The sequence below is a fragment of the Schistocerca nitens genome, chromosome 1, assembly GCF_023898315.1.
Source record: "Schistocerca nitens isolate TAMUIC-IGC-003100 chromosome 1, iqSchNite1.1, whole genome shotgun sequence".
NCBI lineage: Eukaryota > Metazoa > Arthropoda > Insecta > Orthoptera > Acrididae > Schistocerca > Schistocerca nitens.
This window is the reverse complement of record NC_064614.1, coordinates 921,597,060-921,622,535: the sequence shown is the minus strand read 5'-3', so window position 1 is coordinate 921,622,535 and position 25,476 is coordinate 921,597,060. Positions and strand designations below refer to the sequence as shown.

The 25,476-nt window shown below is 44.1% G+C and overlaps 1 protein-coding gene across 1 annotated transcript in view; it reads right to left on the bottom strand.

Annotated features, from left to right (window-relative positions):
- LOC126237337 (D-beta-hydroxybutyrate dehydrogenase, mitochondrial-like) overlaps positions 1-25,476 on the bottom strand; it is a 93,374-nt gene that overhangs the window by 32,782 nt on the left and 35,116 nt on the right. The window contains exon 2 of the mRNA XM_049947355.1: positions 20,473-20,625. Coding sequence (XP_049803312.1) covers positions 20,473-20,625 — 153 coding nt within the window. The remainder of the gene's footprint in view (positions 1-20,472; positions 20,626-25,476) is intronic.

Sequence of the window (25,476 nt, the reverse complement as noted above, 5' to 3'; positions counted from 1 at the left end):
GTTGGGTGATCGTGACGGACGGTCATGGAAGAGAATTGTGAAGAAAAATAAGAGGACATTAGGTATAAAAGTCACTGCACTTGCGAACCCTGTCAGTACCAGTACCACAAACACACAGGAAGCTTCAGAAGCAGGGAATTGCAGAGCGAGCTGGAATTCAAAACCCCTCATCAATGACGTAAATGAACCTACTAGGAAAAAGTGGTGCTGAAGTCATAAATCCTGGCCTATTGGGCAATGGTAAAAGTCATTTGAGGATTCTTGTTTCACTCTGTTTCCAACTTCTGGCCGAGTTTACGTTCCAAGAGTGAAACGTGGCGGGTGTTCCCTGATGATTTAGGCAGCCATGCCGTGCCAGTCCATGGACTGCACGGTTATTCTGCAAGGTTGAATTGCTGCCAAGGATTATGTGACCAGTTTGGCTAATCAGGTCCATCCCACGGTACAACATTTGTTTCTCAATGATGACGCTGTGTTCCAAGACCACAAGGCCTCCGCTCACACAGCTTGCGTCGTCCAGGACTGGTTTTGTGAGCACCAGGATGAATTGTCACACCTCCCCTGGGGATCATAATCACCAGATCTTAATATTATCTAGCGTTTGTGGTTACGTAGAGAAAAGGGCACGTTACTGCTAACCATCTCCTTCATCGTTACCTGAACTTGCCACTATTTTACAGGAAGAAAGGTGTAACTTCCACCTGAAAACCATGTGCAGCACGTGTATTTATTCATTCAGAGACGCCTGGGAGGTGTTTTGGTTTCCAACGGTTTTCCTGCACCGTACTGGGCCTGCTAATGGGTTGAGTCTGTCCTCTTTCCATATTGTCTGTCCCCTCTAGAATAGCAACAAATTATCACAATTTTAGTAGTGTCATAATTCACATGTTATAAAATCGAAGTATACACTTACCAGTAGACTATGTTTATGGAGACACGTAAATGAGGGAATACTATTTCTTTCGCCCGTTTCCCGCTAGCTTTAGGAATTCACGTTTTCTTTCGGTCTTGCCTGACTCAATTAGTCGATTCTAAACGCGCACTCAGTTTCGAGACTTAGTTTCCATGCTACTTTATCCTCTGAAAGGGAACTGTAAAATTTAAGAGTGGATACACAAGGTGTGTTCAAAACGTAACGGACATTTTTGTAAATTGACGTGGTGTACTAGTCCGATTCGCAAGATGTTTTCGTTGTTGTGTTGGTGAGTTCCTATTCCAATTCAGTTGGAGCGCCTCTGCAATGCTGTTCGAGTTTACGAGGAATACCGACTGGGCTGAGGCGTGACAGGGAGTTTGGGCTGAGAACGGAGGCGTGTTAGAGTAATCTGTGCACCTGCGCATAGCCACTGTGCCATGGTGGCGTAGCGGCTAGCACATAGGCCTAGTGAGCAGGAGACTTGGGTTCGAAACCTGCCCTTGGTACAAATTTTCATTCGTCACATGAGCCTGCATATATTCAAAGTGGTTCAGAGGGCTCTGAGCACTATGGGACTTAACTGACCTCAGGATCATCAGTCCCCTAGAACTTAAACCTAACTAACCTAAGGACATCACGCACATCCATGCCCGAGGCAGGATTCGATCCTGCGACCGTAGCGGTCGCGCGGTTCCAGACTGTAGCGCCTAGAACCGCTCTGCCACCTCGGCCGGCGTGCATATATTCCTCATAGATGTTTGAGACTTGAAAAATTCTCTGGAATCATAGAGTCAAATGCCTCAAAAGTGTGTGTACAGTGTTAGCCATATCGACTATTTAGTCTGTTCCAGATGACGACAGCTGCGTTCACAGGACTGCACGAATACTTTCTGGTTTGTCGAGCACTCAAAAATTCTCGAGAAAATCGAGCTTGAAAATTACCGAGTGTCCTTAACACACTGAAGTAAGATACCTATTCTGAGAGGCAGCGTGGCCACGAACAATACGAGACTGGAATAGAAGGGAGAACCGATAGAGGTACTCAAGGTACCCTCGGCCACACACCGTCAGGTGGCTTGCGGATTATGGATGTAGATGTAGAGACGCCCCATCGCACCTCGACCGGTCCTTTAATTCATGGAATGTTCATTCCGTAGAGAGGGGACCACAAGGCAATCTGGGTTCTGTAATTTTTGTTCCTTTTTATATTCATTTTACATTAAGTTCAGCACTCAAACATCAGTCACCCAAAGCAGTTCGATGCAACTCTCAAAAATTCTCGAGAAAATTGACTTTTAAGTTTTCTGAGGTTCATTAATACTCTAATGTAAGGTTCACTTTCCGACAGGAAGGGTAGTACTGCGATTGAATGTTCGACTGCCACCTAGGTGGAATCTGTTCGATTCCTGGCTGCAGTAAATTTTTAAACAATGCTGTGTGTTCCGCGAGCATTTCCATGAAGTGTAAAATACGTAAAGATGAAAAAAGTTTAATCGGTAATGTTTTTTTAATTTAAATATTTAAAATGAAGAATATTTTATAAAAGATGGGTAACAAAGAATTTATATGTAAAATGACAACTGGATTTTTATTGACATGTATAATTAGAAACAAGAAGACGTTAATTTTTCTTAAAAATTGCTATTACATATGTGTTGATTAGCAGGAATTTCATGAAATTTATATTTAAATGAGTAGGTATACAAATTGTGCGGAAAAAAACGAAAAAAATGGCAAAAATAACACTTGAAACAGAGGTTTACAGCCTCGAGGCTGCTGATTTTTTCCCCATCTTTATGTATTTTATGCTTCAAGCAGGTTCTCGTAAAACATCACCTTCATTTAAAAATTAGTATCGGCTGGGAATCGAACAGAGCTCCCCCCCCCCCCCTCCCTCCTCCTCAAGCGGCAGCTGAGAACTCTATCAAAGTGCCACGCTGTCTCTCACAAGGGAACCTCCCCATCGCACCCCCCTTCAGATTTAGTTATAAGTTGGCACAGTGGATAGGCCTTGAAAAACTGAACACAGATCAATCGAGAAAACAGGAAGAAGTTGTGTGGAACTATGAAAAAAATAAGCAAATTATACAAACTGAGTAGTCCATGCGCAACATAGGCAACATCAAGGATAATGTAAGCTCAGGAGCGCCGTGGTCCCGTGTTTAGCGTGAGTAGCTGCGCAACGAGAGGTCCTTGGTTCAAATCTTCCCTCGACTGAAAAGTTCAATTTTTTATTTTCAGACAATTATCAAAGTTCAGGCACTCACACGTAATCAACTTCGATCTCCAAAATTCCAAGACATGTTCAGATTTGCTTGGACATATGCAGGATTTGACGTCAGCACACGGAAAAATTTGAAAACGTTAAAAACATATGTTTTGACAGAGCACAGGGAAAACTGTGCGACTGTGAAACTGTTGCATTCATTTGTTGCAGTTTATGTGACAAACTCTTATGTTTTCATCACTTTTTGGGAGTGATTATCACATCCAAAAGAAAACCTAAATCGGGCAAGGTAGAACAATCATTTACCTATTCGCCAAGTGTACAAGTTAAGTGGGTCGACAACATATTCCTGTCATGTGACGCACGCGCCGTCACCAGTGTCGTATAGAATATATGAGACGTGTTTTCCTGTGGAGGAATCGGTTGACCTATGACCTTGCGATCAAATGTTTTCGGTTCACATTGGAGAGACACGTCCTTTCGTCTACTAATTGCACGGTTTTGCGGTGCGGTCGCAAAACACAGACACTAAACATATTACAGTGAACAGAGACGTCAAAGAACGAACGGACAGATCATAACTTTGCGAAAATAAAGAAATTAAACTTTTCACTCGAGGGAAGACTTGAACCAAGGGCCTCTGGTTCCGCAGCTGCTCATGCTAACCACGGGACCACGGCGATGCTGAGCTCAGATTCTCCTTTATGTTGCCTATCTGTCGCATGGACTACTTACTCAGTTTGTATATTTTGCTTATTTTCTTCATAGTTCCACACAACTTGTTCCTGTTTTCTCGATTGATCTGTGTACAGTTTTTCAAGGCCTATCCACTGTGCCAACGTATAACTAAATCTGAGGGGGGTGCGATGGGGAGGTTCCCTTGTCAGAATAGGTAATTTACTTCAGTGTGTTAAGGACACTCGATAATTTTCAAGCTCGATTTTCTCGAGAATTTTTGACAGTTGCATTGAAATGATTTGGGAAACAGATATTTTAATTCTGCACCTCACGTACCATAAATATTTACAAAAAGCAACAATAATGGAATAATCATATTGCCGTGTGCTCTCCTTGTGAGACTATTCGGAACAGCTTGTGAAACACGGCAGTTAACATTCCACAATTTGGCAGCTCTACGATATCTAACAAAACGAATGACTTCAGCTCGATGTTTTAGCTTACTTGAAGAACGAACTGTCCTCCTGCCCCGACATTTCTTTCCGGTTTGCTTGCATTTCGTAAACCTAGCTGTACGCTATTGTCGAAAGGAAGATGACTTCTCACTCGGTTTTCGTTCTGACCTTCGAAACAGACTGTTCTGTCGGTCCTATAAGGAGATGACTTCTGCTGAACGATGTAAATTTATCGAATATTTCATATATACACGAGCTGCAAGGCCGGCGTGAGGATAACTTTGTTGTCCGCCTGTGTCTGCCCGACTGTTCAAATCCGGTTTGCTCAGGAACGAGTAAACGTATCAAGTTGAAATTTATATCACGTACTGAGGTCTATACCCATATGTTGGTGTAAAAATGTTAAGCTTCTAAGTCAATGCACTCAAGAGATACGGCCACATAGTCACCTATTTTGATACTCGTAAACTCACTCATTAAAACAGAGATTTTGTACGTATTAAAACCAATAACGTAGAATCACGAAATTTGGCAAGAAGAAAAGTTTCAAGTACCAGTAAAGGAAAAGAATAGGAAAATTGTTAATTTGTAGTTGTATCAATTTCTTTTGTTATTTGCTTCAAACTTGAAATGAAAACATTCTCGAAAGTCTGGGAATCCTCGGTACCGATATCTTGCCGGTATCAATGCCGATAGCACACAAAAAATCATCGAGATCCCCGATTCCCAGGATGGATGAACTGTCTAAACACACAGTTACGTTTGTACGGAAGCCTCAGTGCGCGAGTAATACCCGCACCTGACCAAATTTTTACAGCTTCGTTTTGAACAACTACAACTATAATTTCTGTTCTTTCTCGAGCATATCACATTTGCAATATTTTTCACCTTTTTCGCGTGGTTTGTTCTTCATTCATACAGCTCCTTATTCCTTGCTTATTCTCCATAGGGATATAAAAAATTAGCATCTGTGAAACTCATTAAATGTTTTTAGAAAGTTTCATTCGAGATAATTTGTGTGATCTGATAAATTATGGTGGTCCACAGGATGATGACTAGGAAACCTGAAATGCAAGAAGAAAGAGTAGAAGAAAAGAACTTTATCAAAGTATACGTGTGTACGTGTAACATTAAAAAGCAATTCTCGAAAGCACTACAAAGAGCAGTATACATAAAATCAGTGTAGCGCAAGAGTCTTTCGTTCTAGATTTAAAAAATCTTTGTTTTATCGCTCAAGGGTTTCCATTTCTTTTCAGACTCAATGAAAAGATATTTAGGACTACAGTCTGCGTCTTTCTCCGCAGTAGTTAAATAAGATATATCGAAATGCAAACTGTTTTTCCATCATTTCGGTTCGGTGATTGAAACAGTCTTATACAATGAAGCGCCAAAGAAACAGGAATAGGCATGCGTATTCAAATACAGAGATACATAAACAGGCACATACAACATTGCGGTCGGCAACGCCTATAAAAGACAAGTGTCTGGCGCAGTTGTTATATCGGTTACTGCTGCTACAAAGGCAGGTTATCAAGATTTAAATGAGTTGGAACATGGTATTATACACGGCGCACGAGCGATGTGACACAGCACCTCCGAGGCAGCAACGAAGTGGGAATTTTCCCGTACGACCATTTCACCGGTGTACCGTGAAGATCAGGAATCCGGTAAAACATCAAATCTCCGACATCCCTGAGGCCAGAAAAAGATCCTGCAAGAACGGGGTCAGCGATGACTGCAGAGAATCGTTCAACGTGACAGAACTGCAACCCTTCCGCAAATTGCTGCAGATTTCAATGCTGGGCCATCAACAAGTGGCAGCGTGCGAGCCATTCAATGAATCATCATCGACACGAGCATTCGGAGCCGAAGGTCCACTCGTGTACCCTTGATGACTGCACGACACAAAGCTTAAATACGCCTCGCTGGGCCTGTCAACACAGACATTGGATTGTTGGTAACTGGAAACATGTTGCCTGGTCCGACGAGTCTCGTTTCAAATTATATCCAGCGGATGGACGTGTACGGGTGTGAAGACAACCTCATGAATACATGGACCCTGCGTGTTAGCAAGTGATTGTTCAAGCTAGTGGAGGTTCTATAATGATGTGGGGCGTGTGCAGTTGGAATGATAAGGGACCCCTGTCTAGATACGACTCTGAAAGGTGACACGTACGCAAGCATCCTGTCTGATCAACTGCATCCATTCATGTCCATCGTGCATTCCGACGGACTTTGGAAATTCCAGCAGGACGCTGGGCCTGTCCAGAATTGCTACAGAGTGGATCCAGGAACACTCTTCTGACATTAAACACTTCCGCAGGCCACCAAACTTCCCAGACGTGAACATTATTGAGCATATCTGGAATGTCTTCCTAGGTGCTGTTCATAAGAGAACTGCATCCCCTCGTACTCTTACGGATTTATGGACAGCCCTGCAGGATTCATGGTGTCAGTTCTCTCCAGCACACTTCAAACATTAGTAGAGTACACGACACGTTGTGCTGCGGCACTTCTGCGTGCTCGTGGGGGCCCTACACGGTATTAGGCAGGCGTACCAATTTCTTTGGCTCTTCACTGTATATGCATTGGTCAGTAGTGTCAGAAGGCTTCAATAACAGTTATACGAGGTGCGGCTAGAAAAAAGCCGGACTGATGCTGGAAAAAACATTTATTTACAATTATTTACAATTTCATGTTATCTCCTTCAATGTACTCTCCTCCTCGGTCTCTACACCGCTCCATACGAATTTTCCACTGTTCATAGCAATGCTGCAGATCATTTTCGGTAAGTCCATACATTACTTCCGTCGCTTTTTCTTTTACTGCTTCAACAGTCTCAAATCTAGTTCCTTTCAAAGCTGACTTGACTTTAGGGAAAAGAAAAAAGTCATAGGGGGCCAAATCAGGTGAGTAGGGTGGATGATCTAAGATGGGAATGTTGTGTTTTGCCAAAAACGTCTTCACTGACAACGCACTGTGAGCTGGGGCATTGTCTTGGTGAAGGATCCATACTTTTTTCTCCACAAATCGTTCCGTTTTCTCCGTACTCGCTCACGTAGGGTAGCCAGGACGCTAATGTAGTAATGCTGATTCACTGTTTGTCCCTCTGGTACCCAATCAATGTGCACAATCCCTTTGATGTCAAAAAAAAAACAATCATCATTGCCTTGAATTTCGATTTTGACATTCGTGCTTTTTTGTTGTCGTGGAGAACCAGGAGTTTTCCAATGCATCGATTGGCGTTTAGTTTCGGGATCGTAAGTAAAAAACCACGATTCATCGCAAGTAATAACATTTTGTAAGAAGGTGGGATCACTTTCAATGTTTTCCAGGATGTCAGAACAAATCATTCTTCGGCGTTCCTTCTGTTCAATTGTGACACACTTTGGAACCATTTTTGAACACACTTTGTTCATGTTGAAACTTTCATGAAGAATCTGCCTAACACTTTCCTTGTCAACGCCTGTTAACTCAGACACTGCTCTGATTGTTAAACGGCGATCTTGTCGAACAAGTTTACCGATTTTGTCAATGTTTGCATCAGTTTTTGCTGACAATGGTCTGCCAGTGCGAGTGTCATCACTGGTGTCTTCGCGGCCATCTTTAAATCGTTTAAACCACTCAAACACTTGTGTTCGCGATAAACAATCATCGCCGTACACTTGTTGTAACATTACAAACGTTTCACTTGCAGATTTTCCTAGTTTGAAACAAAATTTGATGTTAACACGCTGTTCTTTCTGTACACTCAACATTTTCCGACGCACACACAAAACGTCAACTACTTAAAACAGACGCCACGGGCAGACTGAGTGCAGGAGGCAGATGAAACTCGAGCAGTAGGCGGAGCGAGAGTCACGTGACAGGCCACGCGACTTTCAGCCTTATTGCATTCGTTTTATTGTTTCACCAGTACTAGTCCGGTTTTTTTCTAGCCACACCTCGTATGTAGTTCATGATGTGACAAAGGACAGCGTTCTGAAATTTGTCTTTTTGGCTAAGAACGTATTTTAGGAATGCACAGTGCTAGCTTAGAATACCTTATGACAGAATGGAATAAAACAGCTCAGGACGCGAATGGTATTGCCGCATTGCTCGTCACATTCCCACAACATCGTCGACTGGACGTTAAACCCGAATTACCTTGCATCTTATGCTCCAAAATGAACTCACTGTCTTCAAACTAACACATGATTTGTACTCTTTAAATGGTTAATTTCTCTATTTTGAATAAATATTAATAAACAGAGAGTATAAAGCATGCTTACATGAAACTCCATGAGAGAGAGAATGGGCCAAACTAATCGAAGCGTTGAGATGGCGATTGTGAACTGTTCAGATCGTTCAGCTGGTAGTGTGTTGCCCACGAAGGGCAATGTCATCTTAGAGTACGCATTGCAAACCGTTTGTGATGTGTTACAAAGATAAACATTCCTCGTAACTTATGGACAGGTGTTTACGAGATGTTCGCATATCTACAGGGTGTCCTACGAGGAAAGGTCAATATTCGGGGATATGACCGGAACGATCATTCGAAGCAAAAAAAAAAAGTCTGGTAAACATGAGCTTGAAATACATACCTTAGCAGCTACGAGCACTTCTTCGTCTTCTGCTGCAAGCTCTTTGATTCCATATTTTGGGAGAAGGTAGTATGAACAAATGAAAACAAAAAAGTCCAGCAAATATGAGCTCTAAAATGCATAACCAACTTCAAGAGCTATGAGCGATTGTGCAGTAGAAGAGGTGTATTTCATAGTAGCGAAGATGAACAAGTGCTCACAGCTCTTAAGGTATGGATTTTAGAGTCAATGTTTACTAGAATTTTTGCTTCTAATGGTTATTCCTGTCATATCCCGGAATACTGTATACCTGGAACGCTCTGTATACATGTTTATTCATATTTATAACTCCCGCTGTGCTCTCTCAGCCTGAAGGCTTTTGCGAACGGCACTCATGTCCCGAAGAATGAGCTTTCAGGTTGGCAATTTTGAACATCCCTCATGCATATAGAAATACATCTCTCACTTTTTAAATTTATGTTAAACACGTCCTATTTTGTAATTTCTCTTCTCCCTGAAAACTTCAAATCTCAACAGAGTATGGGGGCCTGCTCAGAACGGAAGCCTCTGATGCCAACATTTTTAGGCACTGCTGTATCCTTCGAGGAAATAAGACTACAGGTAATGTTAAGTCTTCAAAGATATAGAAAAGCCACTTCTTTCTTTTAACTATTACACATATGCCGAGACACCACGATGTACTCCGCAGAATAGCTTTAGAAGGTTAATATCAAGTAAAACATACACCGCAAATATTGCAGAAAAGGAAAGTGCTATTGACGTGCTGTTTTCGTGAAAATGGTTAGTAGTCAAGGGCTCGTATTGTTAACCAATAAACAGATTGTAGTAATACTTGTAAAATGTATTATTTGCGCAAACATACACTTTTTTAAATGTCACAATGTCTGTTGACATTAAACTAAAAGCAGGGCAAATTAGAATGTTTGTTGCGGGATTCTAGTGCGAGTCGTTTACCTGATATCGTATTTTGAAAAAGTTTCCACACCGTCACTTGTTTGTGCCATTCAATCTGCGTAGTTGCTAGGTAGATGTTGTTACACCTGCTTACAGTGTGCTTCTGTGTTCCTTGAGTGCTCTGCCACTTGCCAGTCAGTGTGGGACAGTCCAAGCAGTAGGTCATGAGTGGACAAGGGGATTTGCCAACGCAGAAAAAGCCAACACGCTCGTGGTTTATGGAGAGTGTAAAAAGATTGCAGTTCATTCTTGTACGGTGTATGCGACAAGATATTCCAGAAACGTCCACCATCTCGGCAATTATTTCTCAACCACTTCAACCAGTTATGTGAAAGTGATAGTGTAACACCTAGAAAACATAACGGAAGGAAATAATTAGGGGGCTATTAAAGTTCTTGCTGCTGTTGCAGTTTATCCGCACAATCACAAGAGGAAGTGGAATGAGTCAGACAAGTGTCCTAAGCCTTGTCCATCGACATAGATTCCATCCCTATCATATTTCTCTCCATCAAAAGCTGCATGGAAACGACTATGAGAATCGTGTTGACTTCTGTGCATGGTCATACTCCAGAAGTACTTTGTATGTTGTTTAGTGATGAAGTCACATTTGGCAATCACTGACAGGTAAACCGCGGAAACATGCACTACTGGTTTGTTGACTTCGTTGGCTTCGTCAGGTGGAACGTCAGCTTCCATGGAGTGTACAGTGTGGTGTGGGATACTGAACCATCAGCTCATAGGGCCGCTCGTTTTTCATAGGCGGGATATAGAGCGGACACAAGTGTTGCAGCCTCCTAACAGACCATCTTCCACGGATGCTAGAAGACTTTCCTCTGTAGACTAGGAGGAATCTGTTTTGTCCAGCCCATAGTGCAGAAAGTACTACAGCTGTCTCCACGAATTATTTCCAAATCGTTGAATTGCACGCAGAGGACCTGTACATTGGCAGGCCCGTGCCTCCGATTTGACAATTGTAGACTTTTTTCTATGCGGAAAGCTGAAAGATGCTGTCTACAGGACCATATCAACTACACCAGATGATATGCAAAGACTTACTACTGCAGTCTGCTCCAACATATCCACTGAAATGCTAGCACTTGTGCAGTAGTCGTTCCATACCAGACTGGAAACGTATTGCCGCTGCCAGTGGTCAGTTTGAAAACAACCTACATCTACATCTACATCTACATCCATACTCCGCAATCCACCACACGGTGCGTGGCGGAGGGTACCTCGTACCACAACTAGCATCTTCTGTCCCTGTTCCAAACAGAACGAGGGAACAATGACTGCCTATATGCCTCTGTACGAGCCATAATCTCTCTTATCTTTGTGGTCTTTCCGCGAAATATAAATTGGCGGCAGTAAAATTGTACTGCAGTCAGCCCCAAATGCTGGTTCTCTAAATTTCCTCAGTAGCGATTCACGAAAAGAACGCCTCCTTTCCTCCAGAGACTCCCCTCCCGAGTTACTGAAGCATTTCCGTAACACTCACGTGATGATCATCCCTACCAGTAACAAAACTAGCAGCCCGCCTCTGAATTGCTTCTATGTCCTCCCTCAATCCGACCTAATAGGGATCCCAAACGCTCGAGCAGTACTCAAGAATAGGTCATATTAGTGTTTTATAAGCGGTCTCCTTTACAGATGAACCAGATCTTCCCAAAATTCTACCAATGAACCGAAGATGACTATCCGCCTTCCCCACAACTGCCATTACATGTTTGTCCCACTTCATATCGCTCTGCAATGTTACGCCCAAATATTTAATCGACGTGACTGTGTCAAGCACTACACTACTAATGGAGTATTCAAACATTACGGGATTCTTTTTCCTATTTATCTGCATTAATTTACATTTATCTATATTTAGAATTAGCTGCCATTCTTTACACCAATCACAAATCCTGTCCAAGTCATCTTGTATCCTCCTACAGTCACTCAACGACGACACCTTCCCGTACACCACAGCATCATCAGCAAACAGCCGCACATTACTATCCACCCTATCCAAAACATCATTTATGTAGATAGAAAAACAACAGCGGACCTACCACACTTCCCTGGGGCACTCCAGATGATACCCTCACCTCCGATGAACACTCACCATCGAGGACAACGTACTGGGTTCTATTACTTAAGAAGTCATCGAGTCACTCACATATTTGGGAACCAATCCCATATGCTCGTACCTTAGTTAGGAGTCTGCAGTGGGGCACCGAGTCAAACGCTTTCCGGAAGTCAAGGAATATGGCATCCGTCTGATACCCTTCATCCATGGTTCGCAAGATATCATGTGAAAAAAGGGCGAGTTGCGTTTCGCAGGAGCGATGCTTTCTAAAGCCGTGCTGATGCATGGACAGCAACTTCTTTGTCTCAAGGAAATTCATTATATTCGAACTGAGAATATGTTCGAGAATCCTGCAACAAACCGATATTAAGGATATTGGTCTGTAATTTTGTGGATCCGTCCTTCTACCCTTCTTCTATACAGGCGTCACCTGCGCTTTTTTTTCAGTCTCTCGGGACTTTACGTTGGACAAGAGATTCGCGATAAATGCAAGCTAAGTAAGGAGCCAATGCAGTAGAGTACTCTCTGTAAAACCGAATTGGAATCCCATCAGGACCTGGCGATTTATTTATTTTCAACCCATTCAGCTGCTTCACAACCCCAGGGATGTCTATCACTATGTCCTCCATATGGGAATGTGTACGAGACTCAAACGGTGGTATGTTTGTACGATCCTCCTGCGTGAAAGATTTCTCAAATCCTAAATTTAAAATTTCAGCTTTCGTTTTGCTTTCTTCCGTTGCCAGGCCAGACTGATCAGTGAGTGACTGGATGGAAGCCTTCGACCCGCTTACCGATTTAACGTAAGACCAGAATTTCCTTGGGTTTTCAGCAAGATCTTTTGCTAAGGTATGACGGTGGTAGTGGTTGTATGCTTGTGATGATAAGCTGTCTCGTTACTGGTCAGAACCCACATAACCAGTGTATGCACTTGTGTTGTTTAGTTTGTGCTACCACAGGTATGCACAAGCGCCGGTGCGTGAACTTTCCAAAATACGGTACCTCGTAACGACTCGCACTAAAACTTGCAACAAACACCACTGCCATTTTAATTTACCCTATTTTTAGGCTGTTCATTTCAGTAGGCATTATTCCATTTGAAAAGTGTTTATTTGCCCAAAGATACACTTTCTAAGCATTGTCACAATCCGTTTATTGGCTAGCCCCTGACTACCAATCCATCCTGTGAAGACCATGCGTCAATAGCACTTTCCGTTTCCGCAATATTTGTGCCGCAAGTTTTTGGTGATTCACCCTGTATGATTTGTAAATTGGAGCTCTGTCGACAGAGCCGGCCGGAGTGGCCGAGCGGTTCTAGTCGCTACAGTCTGGAACCGCGCGACCGCTACGGTCGCAGGTTTGAATCCTGCCTCGGGCATGGATATGTGTGATGTCCTTAGGTTAGTTTAGTTTAAGTAGTTCTAAGTTCTAGGGGACTGATGACCTCAGAAGTTAAGTCCCATAGTGCTCAGAGCCATTTGAACCATTTTTTCTGTCGACAGATAGCTCTTACAGCATGTTTCTGACTTAGATGATCATCTGCTTCAAAACTGTTTTTGCTACTTGATTTTTCGGTGTGGTGTGTCTTTAATATGGGATGCCTAACTATTTAACCGCAAGCTGTAACCAAAATTCTAGAAATCGTGTCCCTCTAGTTCCATTTCATTATCGTACTGCTCTCAGGCTCAAATGGTAATGGCTCTTCAAGACAGTCTCTAAACATTAAGTTTACATTATGAGATGACTGACATCTGTTACTGGCTCTGACTAACACCTGGAGCACACAGACGACACTTGTGCATATGTAAGAAATCTTGCTCACCTACATTTCATCGGGTGAGGTGTAAACACACTGACCTAGTATTCAGGTGGAGTGGGATTCAAAACTCTGTTCGACAGCGCCATTTGACTTTTTCCTCGGTTGCCGTAAATGGCTTGAGACAAATCTGGTGTGGGGGACAATACCATAACCCGTTTCTGCCAGCCTTTTTCAACCTAAGATTGAGATTCGCCTCACATGACTTCAACGTGGTTGCTGTGTTACTCTCCAACCCTCCCCCCTCCCTTCTAATTAAGTTTTTCTAAATTGATTATTAGATTTGGCGTACCAAGTTGAAAAGTGTTTCAGCATTCTAGGAAAGTAAATGAAGCTTCACTCGCAACTTTTATTCTTTCCGCAAGCCAGTAACAACGCTCGCTCAGCGTGGTTGATGGCATTAAAGAGATAAAGAGAACAAAGCACTACACGCAAAAGGCATAACCTCTGCTTATCGTTCAAGTACCTTTGCCTCAGAGTGAGGAAGGTTACTGAAAGCACAGACATACACTGGCACGCCACTAAAATTGCAACACCTTGGCTGTGACTTCTGTCTCAGGAGCTCTTTTTAACAATTTTTCTAAAGTTTCGCCAGCAGGGGTGACTGGCGTTCTCAGAGATTCATTTTTTATTGCTGGTGATGGATCCAACAACAATGGAGGGAGAACCTTTGACAATGCCTGCTACTGGTGCAGGCAAAATACCAAGAATAATGTTAAACGTTGACCGAAGATCCAGAGATAGACTCCAACAGGTAATAGACTATCTGACGAAAATTATTCGGATAGCCCTTTGTAACGAGAGACGAGAGACGGGCCCGCCTCTACAAAAAGAGAAGCGGAGTGTTTTGTATTCAGTAGAGATGCAGTAAAAGCAGAATGAGTCCTTCTGGAGAATTGCCATACAAGTTGAACGTGCTACGTCAGTAACGTAATGATGGTGGTATCAGTGGTCAGGCCAACATTCTCACAACCGTAGACGATGTTCTGGGCGTCCGCCAGTATCGTCGTACTGTAAGGGCAGCAGCGACAGATCGTGCAGCTACCAAGGTACAGGTAAGAGGGCTTGTGAGCCCAGAGGTGTGAACACGAACTGCTGCGAACTGGTTATTAGCAGTGGCACTGCAGGCACGCAAACCTCTAGCCTGTCTTCCACTTACGCCAGAGTATCGACGTGCACGGCTCTACTGATGCCTTCAGAAGATCTCTTGGAAGATGGAATGGCACGCCGTGGTCTTCAGCGAAGAAAGCAGACTCTGCCTGCACGCAAGTGATGGTCGTTTTCAAATAAGACGTAGAGCTGGTGAGCGCTGTCGCAGAGTGCAAGACACACTGCCCCTACCCAAGGCCTCATGGTCTGGGGCGCGATTAACTACTATTCTCATTCACCTTTCGTGTTTCTGGAGGGGACGGTAACCAGTGCTCGGTACGTGCAGAATGTTGTTAGACCTGTTCTTCTGCCGTTCTTCCAACAGGAATGTGACGTGGTCTACCAACACGATAATGCTCGCCCACACACTGTTCGTGAAACTCAGCGTGCCCTGCAAGACGTGTAACAACTTCCCTGGCCAGCAAGATCTCCAGAATTGTCTCTAATCGAGCACCTGTGGGATATGAAGGGCCGAGATGTGACTCGAGCGACTCGTCAACCAACAACTGTTACAGAACTACGTGAACAGGTCAGGCGGGCGTGGAATAACGTATCCCAGGACAGCATTCGGCATCTGTACGATCGAGTGGATACCGGATCAGCGCCTGCATTGCTACCCGTGGAGATTACACTACGTACTAAAACAGGTGCTGCAGCATGGGTCGATACCTGGTACATCAGAACCGTTTGTGCTATTTATTTGTAAATGTAATCATTTCATGAACTCCATATGCGCTGTTGCAACAATAAATCTTTAGTCAATTAGAAACCTCTACAAGGGTGAACTATTTTTTTTCTGACAGTATATTTTGACCAATACCAACGCCATGTATAAAATAAGTCGCACTCCTTGTAAAATTTCGACTGCGTTACTTAAACATGATTGAGCTTGATTTTCTGGTTCACGTATAATAGCAGCCCATTTTAGATGACAGTGTCTATTGGAGTTCCGACGCCTCGCCTGAGACAAACTACTTCGAGTGAAGGCTCCAGGTCGATATAATTTAAGCAATTCTGCGATCTTTTCCTACACAACAATATCCAACGGTGACCCTTACATGGACTGCACGCTCAGCACAAATGAAGTCAGTACTGTGTACACAATACTAAGATTTTTAGCGGACGTTATTAAAACTATGTTGGTGTTGTTGTTGTTGTTGTTGTGGTCTTCAGTTCTGAGACTGGTTTGATACAACTATAAAATATAACAGTTTATAAAATCTTCAGACAGGCATTTCAATCTTGAAATGAGACCGCACAGTCTTCTCTCCTGAGCAACATATATGAAAACTACAAAGCAACGAGACTTGCTGTTTCTATTATTCAACGCTATACATTACATCGAAGACTGGGAACGAGAATTCGGGTGACACTGATTCTCTTTCCGGCTAGCATTCAAATGCCCCATGAACGCAGTGACAAATTTCCTGACAGACGATAAATGCGCGCCGAATGAGACTCGAACCCGAATCCTTTCCATTCACGACTACGCTCGAGGAGACCTCGGTATTTCACAACGCATCTAACTGCATGGATTCTTCCCCAGAGACCAGGATACTGGGGGGACCGGCTGAATTCCTCAGCTCGCAAATGCCTCACAGCATGTAGTCTTACCCTGCGCACTGCCTTTTTTGAGCTCTTTCAGAGAAAGTGAGAGAAGGGGACTAAGAATGTCGCTGGGAACACGCTCCACCTCCTCCAAGCAGTGTAGCCACAATACTGCCCTACCCTTTTTGTGTTAACACTTTGCACTGCTGTTAGCTTCTTCTGGTGAGTCATAGGTCTTGAACATCATGGACCAGGAAGTGCTGCGTCACTCATTTTAAGCAAACGATTCGTAAACAGAATTATAAAGAACCAGACTTCGAATGGGGCGCTTTCCATTCACATATGTGTCCCTTTCTGGAAACAAGCCCCTCCAGGATGCGGTTCTTGTAATGTACACTCTTGGTACTCCACATTTTAATTCACTCCACTTTAATTTCCTGATGAGAGGTGATCACCGTAATTAGCCAGTCCAATATCTAAAGCTCATAGCAGTCCGCCCTCTAGGAAATCCGGAATACTTGTCCTTCGTAGCCGACCGACATCGGATCTGCTGACGACAACGTTCTTGCTGTCGTAAGAGAGACACCTTTGTCATTCATTAAGAACCGAAAAATGTGTCTGCAGTCGGCTAACGGTAATGTATCTCTTCCTAGCGGTTACACTGAAAGTCAATTTCGTAACAAAGAGTTGAAAGAGATTCGCAAGTTTTCAAACACGTGCATCGCATATTAAATGGACCCACGAAATTTATCGTTGTCCCCGATGCATCGTTTGTCCACAAACGTTCCGTCATGAACTTGATTTGAAGCGTTATGTTTTTTTGAAAGAACTCCTCTGAAAGAACTGGTGTGCTCTGTTTGCGGATAGATAAGAAAACAGTCCATAACATTGTCAATAATATGGGATTAGTATGGAGACAGGAAGTGCAACCGTCGACGAAATAAAGACCCAAACTGAAAAAGAAACTGATTCCACGTTTACAAAGCGGCATGCTCCAAGAACAATTAAAGACGATTTCCACAAAGGAGACTGCTTACAGAACACTCATGCGTCCATGTTTCTCAACCATTGAGGCCCATTGAAATTAAAATTAATAGGTGATACAAACCTAACTAACTTGCTTATCCCGTCTAACATGGATCCCGTGCCCTGGTGCAACTTGGCATTTTTCATTTGTGCATATGACTGCCTTAGGTTAAAAAAGGGGTATATGAAACAAATAATATTAATGTTGATCTGAAGAACAAACCTTTAGAATAGCAGTTCAGAATTTATAGACTGTGCTACTGAACGTGGCAGGCGTCTTCAGTTTTAATATACGCACAGTCTTTCACTAGCGGGCCACCCTATTTGTTGACATAAAACTCTTCTTAGTCGCGACAGTGGAGTTGGCAGGTTTTCATTTAAGAAGCAAGAAAAGCCAAAGTAATCTTCAATGAAATTTTCGCTTGAAGATATAATGAAGTGTTGGTTTACTTCGTCTGCTTGAATGGCCACCGGCACGTACGATTTCGCTACCCCGACTGCAGAGACATCTATCAGTTCGTGCACAATAAGCTTATTTAGCGAAATTAGCGATGACTCTCGACACGAAGAAATTCATACACGAAATAAAAAGCCGAAAAGCAGCGATGCATCGATGGAAATGGAAAGCCATACAACAAGAAGCACCAAACCAGAATTTAACTAACCTTGTAGATACATTGGTCAAAATGGGTATTAAATGATTAAACTCTCATTTTATTCAGAGCTGATGTGCATCATTAACATCAATATGGGATGTGATGTTACCCCCATAGGCGCAAACACACTCATGTTTGCAATGTTACATGGAAGCAAACAACCTTTGAATGTTATGTTGGGGAATTTATTGCCATTGCTTGAGACACATGCCGTGTCATTTCATGAGTACTGCTAGTTGAAGACTGGTATTAAAGTAAACGTCTTCCCATCGCATCCAAGATATGTTCCGCGGATGACAAATCAGCGGACGAGGCAGGCCACTCAAGAATCCGGACGTTCCTCGAGGTGTCTGCGCTGTGTATCGCAGCATGGTATCTTGCGTTATCCTGCTGGAATACGCCATTTGTTGTCCTGGTCGTGAACGGTATGACAGCAAGATATACCGTTCTTTCCAGATACTGGTTAGCATTCAGGTTCCATTCAACACCTGGTAAATCAGTCCTGTTGTCATATACAACGGCTCCACACACTATGCTTTCAGTAGATGGAGGCCTATAGTCTCGAAAATCACTAATGTCTATGGCGTTCACCACGCTGTTTATAGAAACGTTGGCGTCCATTTGGACGCCACTAACCGAAGTGATATTCATCGTTGACTACCACAAATGCACTCAATATTCCAGTCGACTCTGGTTCTACACGATGCATGTCTCTGCTATGGTACAGTTGCATCGGCAAACGACGCACAACAACGTTCAACGTCGTCTTCTGCCTCCATTTCAACGGTTGTGAGTTGGCCCGTTCCGACACCAAAAGAATTTAACTTTTAGCTTTGGTGCTCTGATTGCATTCGCGCAACTTGAGATCCAAGTCCTGTTTTAAGTAATCTTTTTCCAATGGTTCATAATGACACCCTACCTGTAGCTTCCGCGCGGACGTCAGCTGTTGTCCGTTGTTGATTCAACACAGCCAGCCGAAGAATCCTACGATTTTCTTAAGGTGCAGCTCTGAAGGAAGGACGGAAGGAAGACTGGGTGTAACGTCCCGTCGATGCTCGGACTGGTCAAAGATGGAGAAGAAAATCGCCACGCACTTTGAAAGGAACCATCCCGGCATTTGTCTGGAGCGATGTAGGGAAATCACAGAAAACGTAAATGAACCGTCGTGCTCCCTAATGTGAGTCCAAGCTGATAACCACTGCGCCACCTCGCTGAGTGTGCGCAGAACTACAGGATGGACCTGTGTTGCCACACTGTACTGAGTCCGTATCGTTTTGGAGTTATATGTGCTCAAATATGAGTACTTTCACACATAATTGGTTGAGTTGCGTTTTTCAGTAGGCTATCAAATGACAGCTGTAACATTCTGTATAGCTGAAAAAAAAACCTACGAGTAGTTTCGAACATCTTTGAAATTATTTTGAAATATGCTCTTTGACTGCCGCTCCAGAATTTAGGGATGATCCAGTATATGCGCTTCTTATGAAACAAAAGTTAAACAATCACAACATGTCCGCCCTTCAGCTGGACCCTCTCGCTTCTGACTCGCGGTCGTGATGGTCGTGGGCTGGCCGCTTGGATCTAGGTGCTCAAAATTTCGGTTGCCGCAGCCGGCTGCCCAGTGCATGGAGGCCCTTACAGTGGTAAGCCAGCCACGCATCCCTGAAAACAGTTTTAAGTATTATGGTTTCACAATTCACCGTGAAATGTTATTATATGTCATCATTATGACTTTATGAACACTAAAAATATGTGGTGCTCGTGTGTGTGCATGTATGTCGGAGTCCGTGCGCTCGCTGGTATGCGAAGAAGAAAAATGGAAAGATCTATAATATTTCAGAGTGGCTGACTCTTTCCTGTTGTGTTTTACCTTTCTTTTTGCCAGGGATTAGGCAGTTAAATTTATCTGAGTTAAAATCTTAAGCGCTTTCATTCTATTATTGGACTTTTATTCGAGACTTATTTGATCTTATAACTACAGCTACTATTTTAACATATTGCAAAGAAAGCTCTTACATGCCTTCACTCACTCAGAAAAAGAAGAAGAAAAAGAATGTACGAGTGCTAATAATGTAGAAGTTGAGCGCCTTAGCTCGAAGCAACCACCAAAGAACTAATATTTGCTGCAGTATTTCTTAACTGCAATAGTTGGGAGATAACTGAAAAAAAGAACACAATCGATCCGATGTTTTCAGACTTGTAGCTTCGGAGAATTAGTGATCCGACAAGTGCGAAAAAAAAAAAGGCGTGGATGAATGTGTAGTACGCGCATAGTCTGCCTTGCCATTAACCACACCAGTACCTCTGGTACGTTCTGCAGACTGGCAGGTAGTTTTAACCTGGGACGTCTGTGCATCGCGGCCGGCGCCGACGTTCGAGCGGCCGTGGCGTACCTGCGTACTTGCGGAGCAGCGGGCAGAAGGCGTGCGTGACGCGCATCGTGCCCAGCAGGTTGACTTCCAGCTGGTGGCGCAGCTGGGCCTCCGTCTGCCACTCGAACTCGCCGAACACCATCACGCCCGCGTTGTTCACCAGCGCGTGGAACCCTGCAACACAGCCGCCCAGCGAGGACCGACACTCAGCCCGCTCTTCAACATAAATACTTGATATTCCAATGACTCTAGAGCAGGCGTCTCCGGGCCACATTGACTCCTCCACACGAAGTCATAAGGGCCAAGATCTACCTAGTGGGATTAAAGCACCCTAGCACTCCATGATCACCGTAATGTAAGGCTAAAGGAAAGATGAAATCGCAAAACTCTAAGGTTGTGGGAATAGCGGGCACTGAAACGAACTACGATTTTTATTTAATTACATAATTTTGATTGGTGGACGTACCTGACCGAAATTCTGGCATATTTTAATCTGGCGAATTTCACCGACAAAAAAGTATGTCACTGCACATTCTTCACGAAAGCGTCCTGCAAGTTAACGAAATCTCAAAATCATTGTTAGCAACTTTATTATTGCAAGACGTAACAGAGGTAGAGTATGTCAACGCATTGTTATTTCAAGCGGCGCAACAATAAGTTTAGTTCTGTAGTCTTGTAGCGAGTAGCAGAGCCAGAGCATATATTTGATAGCTCTGTTGCGTGATTGTGTCTATGTTGCGAGTGTCCCACGAGTTTTTTAGTGTTTTATGCGCTGTACTAGTAGGTGAGACGACGAAGTGTGGGACAATTCTAAGTTTGAATTCGAAGAGACAAGGAAAATCTGAAAATCGGAGAATGGTCTGTCTGCTTATTGTTGATAGCCACAAGTTTAACCATGACCTTCCGCTTTGTAAAGATAGAGCTCCAACAATGTAGCGGTGTATTGGGCGCGATAGGCCTGGAAACTCAATTGTTGGCAGTATATGTACGTCCTTGAATATTTGGCGGGCCGGATACCGGGGATGTCCGGCCAGCTAACGCGGGCCGGTTTGCCGACCCTCGCGGGCCGTAGTTTGGAGACCCCTGCGTCTAGAGGATAGTTCAAAAAACTGTGAAGTTTGCTGATGACAAACGTATGAACGAAGAGTTCAAAATGAAACTTACCACGCAGCTCGTATGACTTCCAAGATGAATTTTCAGTCTCCAGCGGAGTCTATGTTGATATGAAATTTTCTGGCAAATTAAAACTGTGTACCAGAACAGGACACGAACCCAGTACCTTTGCCTTTCGCGGGAAAATGCTCTACCGAGCAAGAAATATAATAGGGATGGAGCATATGTTGATGGAGAAGGCCAGGGACACTTGTCTGACTCATTCGACTTGCTCTCGTGATTGTGCGGAGCTAGCGTGCGGATTAACTGCAACTGCAGCAAGAACGTTAATAGCCCCCTAATCTGTCGACACTTGTTTCCTTCCGTTATGTTTTCTAGGTGTTACACCCCTCCCCCCTCCCCCACTTTGCCCGCATCTCGTGGTCGTGTGGTAGCGTTCTCGCTTCCCACGCCCGGGTTCCCGGGTTCGATTCCCGGCGGGGTCAGGGATTTTCTCTGCCTCGTGATGGCTGGGTGTTGTGTGATGTCCTTAGGTTAGTTAGGTTTAAGTAGTTCTAAGTTCTAAGGGACTGATGACCATAGATGTTAAGTCCCATAGTGCTCAGAGCCATTTGAACCATTTGAACCTCCCCCACTTTCACATAACTGGTTGGAGAGGTTGAGAAATAATTGCCGTCTGTTGGGATATTTTGTCGCATTCACCTTACAAGAATGAACTTCGGCAAATCACCTCGTAGAGCACTTTCCCACGAAAGGCAAAGGACCTGTGTTAGAGATTTTTAATCTGCCACGAAGTTTCAGCACATACACTGCTGGCCACCGTAAATGCAACACCCTGAAGGAAGCATCCGAATCAAGTGAAATTTACACCATGAGTTTGCAGCGATGAGATATGCAACTGATTAGAATTTCAGCGCAGACGCACATCACGCGCGCCTGTGGCGCCACCTCATAGCACCATTTAAGGCTTGGCGAGTTCGACGAGTGTACGTTCGGCACGTGTGTTTACCTTGTGGTTGTTTCACAAGACGATCAGTTATGCCTCGTAGACAACAGCGGACATCTTTTGATCAAGTATCTGAGTTCGACAGAGGAAGGATAGTGGCTTACCGAGATTGTGGATTATCATACAGAGAAATCGCTAGTCATGTTGGACGAAACCAAACAACTGTAATGCGGATATGTGACCGTTGGATGCAGGAGGGTACGACGGACCGACGTGGTCGATCGCATTCACCTCGGTGCACCACTGCACGTGCTGATAGGCAAATTGTGCGCATGGCAGTGACGGATCGCTCAGTGACATCCAGAACCATAGCACAGCACATTGCGTCTGTAACGCATCATCCAGTGTCTGCGCGTACCATTCGACGCAGTTTACAGCAGAGTGGTCTGTCCGCAAGACGTCCATTGCTTCGTCTACCATTGACGCAGAACCACAGACGTCTCCGTCGCCAATGGTGTGATGACAGACGGATGTGGACGGCAGAATGGAATGACGTTGTCTTTACTGACGAGGCACGCTTCTGTCTGCAGCACCACGATGGTTGGATTCCAGTGTGGAGACACCGTGGAGAGAGGATGCTGGACATGTTCAAAGGTTCTTCGTCAATAACCAGATTGAATTGCTTCCCTGGCCGGCTCGCTCTCCGGATCTGTCGCCGACAGAAAACATGTGGTGCATGGTTGCTCAACGAGTGACCCAGATTACATCCCCAGCTGCCACACCAGATGATCTTTGGCAACGCGTGGAAGCTGCTTGGGCTGCTGTACCCCAGGAACACATCCAACGTCTCTTTGACTCAATGCCGTGACGTGTGGCAGCGGTGATCTCCAACAATGGCGGCTACTCTGGCTACTGATTCTGGCAGGAACCACATGTCACAGCCGTCTGTAAACGTAATCATTTGATACTTGGTCAACATGTTATCTACAAAATAAATTTTGTTGTGCTATCTCTTGTCTTCCTTGGTGTTGCATTTACGGTGGCCAGCAGTGTATGATGGCTGAATAGGCCCACTACTGGTTCGCAGAAGGCAGTTTGTCTTCATCTCAAAAAGAATCGCATCACGCAAGAAAAAGTGATCTGTTAGTAACAGAAGTACGCATTAATGGTCGTAAACTAAATGAAACGTTATGTGTAATTTTAAGGAATCCTGTTGGATAACAAATTACAATGGAATCAATACACAAAGTTACAAACGACTCTGTGGTCGGGGCCTCCACAGCCGTGGCAGTACAGTTTACACTGAACTGACAAAAGTCATGGGACACCTCCTAATGTAGTGTCGGGCCTCTTTTCGCCTGGCGTAGTGCAACACCTCGATGTGGCATCGACTCAACAAGTCATTAGAAGACCCCTGCAAGCTATCTCTATAGCCATACATAATTGCGAGTGTCGCCAGTGCAGGATTTTCTGTACGAACTCACCTCTCGGTTATGTCCCATAAGTGTTCGTTGGGACTCACGTCGGGCGATCTGGGTGGCCGAATCATTCGCTCGAATTGTCCAGAATGTTCTTTAAACCATCGCGAACAATTGTGGCCGGTGACACGGAGCATTCTCATGGCAATATGAAGTCATTGAATCACTGCAAATTGTTTCCAGGTAACCGAACGTAAACACTTCCAGTAACTGATCGGTTCAATTGGACCAGGGGACCCAGTCCACTCTGTGTGAACATAGCCCACATCATTATGGAGCCACTACCAGCCTGCGCAGTGTCTTGTTAATAACTTGAGTCCATGACTTCGTCGGGTCTGCCCAAAACCAGAAACCTACCATCAGCTCTTACCAACTGAAGGCGGGACTCATCTCCAGTTCACTATTTTCCAGTCGTCTAGGGTCCAACCGATATGGTCAAGAGTGCAGGAGTGACGCTGTATTCATGTCATGGCGATTGCAAAGGCAGTCGCGTCGGTCGTTTGCTGCAGTAGCCCATTAAAGCTAAATTTCGCCACACTTTCGTGCTGGATACGTTCGTCGTACGTAGCATATTGATTGCTGTGGTTATTTCATGCGTTGTTGCCATCTGGTCGTGAACAACAAAAAACTTACAGGGTGTTTCAAAAATGACTGGTATATTTGAAACGGCAATAAAAACTAAACGAGCAGCGATAGAAATACACCGTTTGTTGCAATATGCTTGGGACAACAGTACATTTTCAGGCAGACAAACTTTCGAAATTACAGTAGTTACAATTTTCAACAACAAATGGCGCTGCGGTCTGGGAAACTCTATAGTACGATATTTTCCACATATCCACCATGCGTAGCAATAATATGGCGTAGTCTCTGAATGAAATTACCCGAAACCTTTGACAACGTGTCTGGCGGAATGGCTTCACATGCAGATGAGATGTACTGCTTCAGCTGTTCAATTGTTTCTGGATTCTGGCGGTACACCTGGTCTTTCAAGTGTCCCCACAGAAAGACGTCACAGGGGTTCATGTCTGGCGAATAGGGAGGCCAATCCACGCCGCCTCCTGTATGTTTCGGATAGCCGAAAGCAATCACACGATCATCGAAATATTCATTCAGGAAATTAAAGACGTCGGCCATGCGATGTGGCCGGGCACCATCTTGCATAAACAACGAGGTGTTCGCAGTGTCGTCTAAGGCAGTTTGTACCGCCACAAATTCACGAAGAATGTCCAGATAGCGTGATGCAGTAATCGTTCTGAAAAATGGGCCAATGATTCCTTTGGAAGAAATGGCGGCCCAGACCAGTACTTTTTGAGGATGCAGGGACGATGGGACTGCAACATGGGGCTTTTCGGTTCCCCATATGCGCCAGTTCTGTTTATTGACGAAGCCGTCCAGGTAAAAATAAGCTTCGTCAGTAAACCAAATGCTGCCCACATGCATATCGCCGTCATCTATCCTGTGCACTATATCGTTAGCGAATGTCTC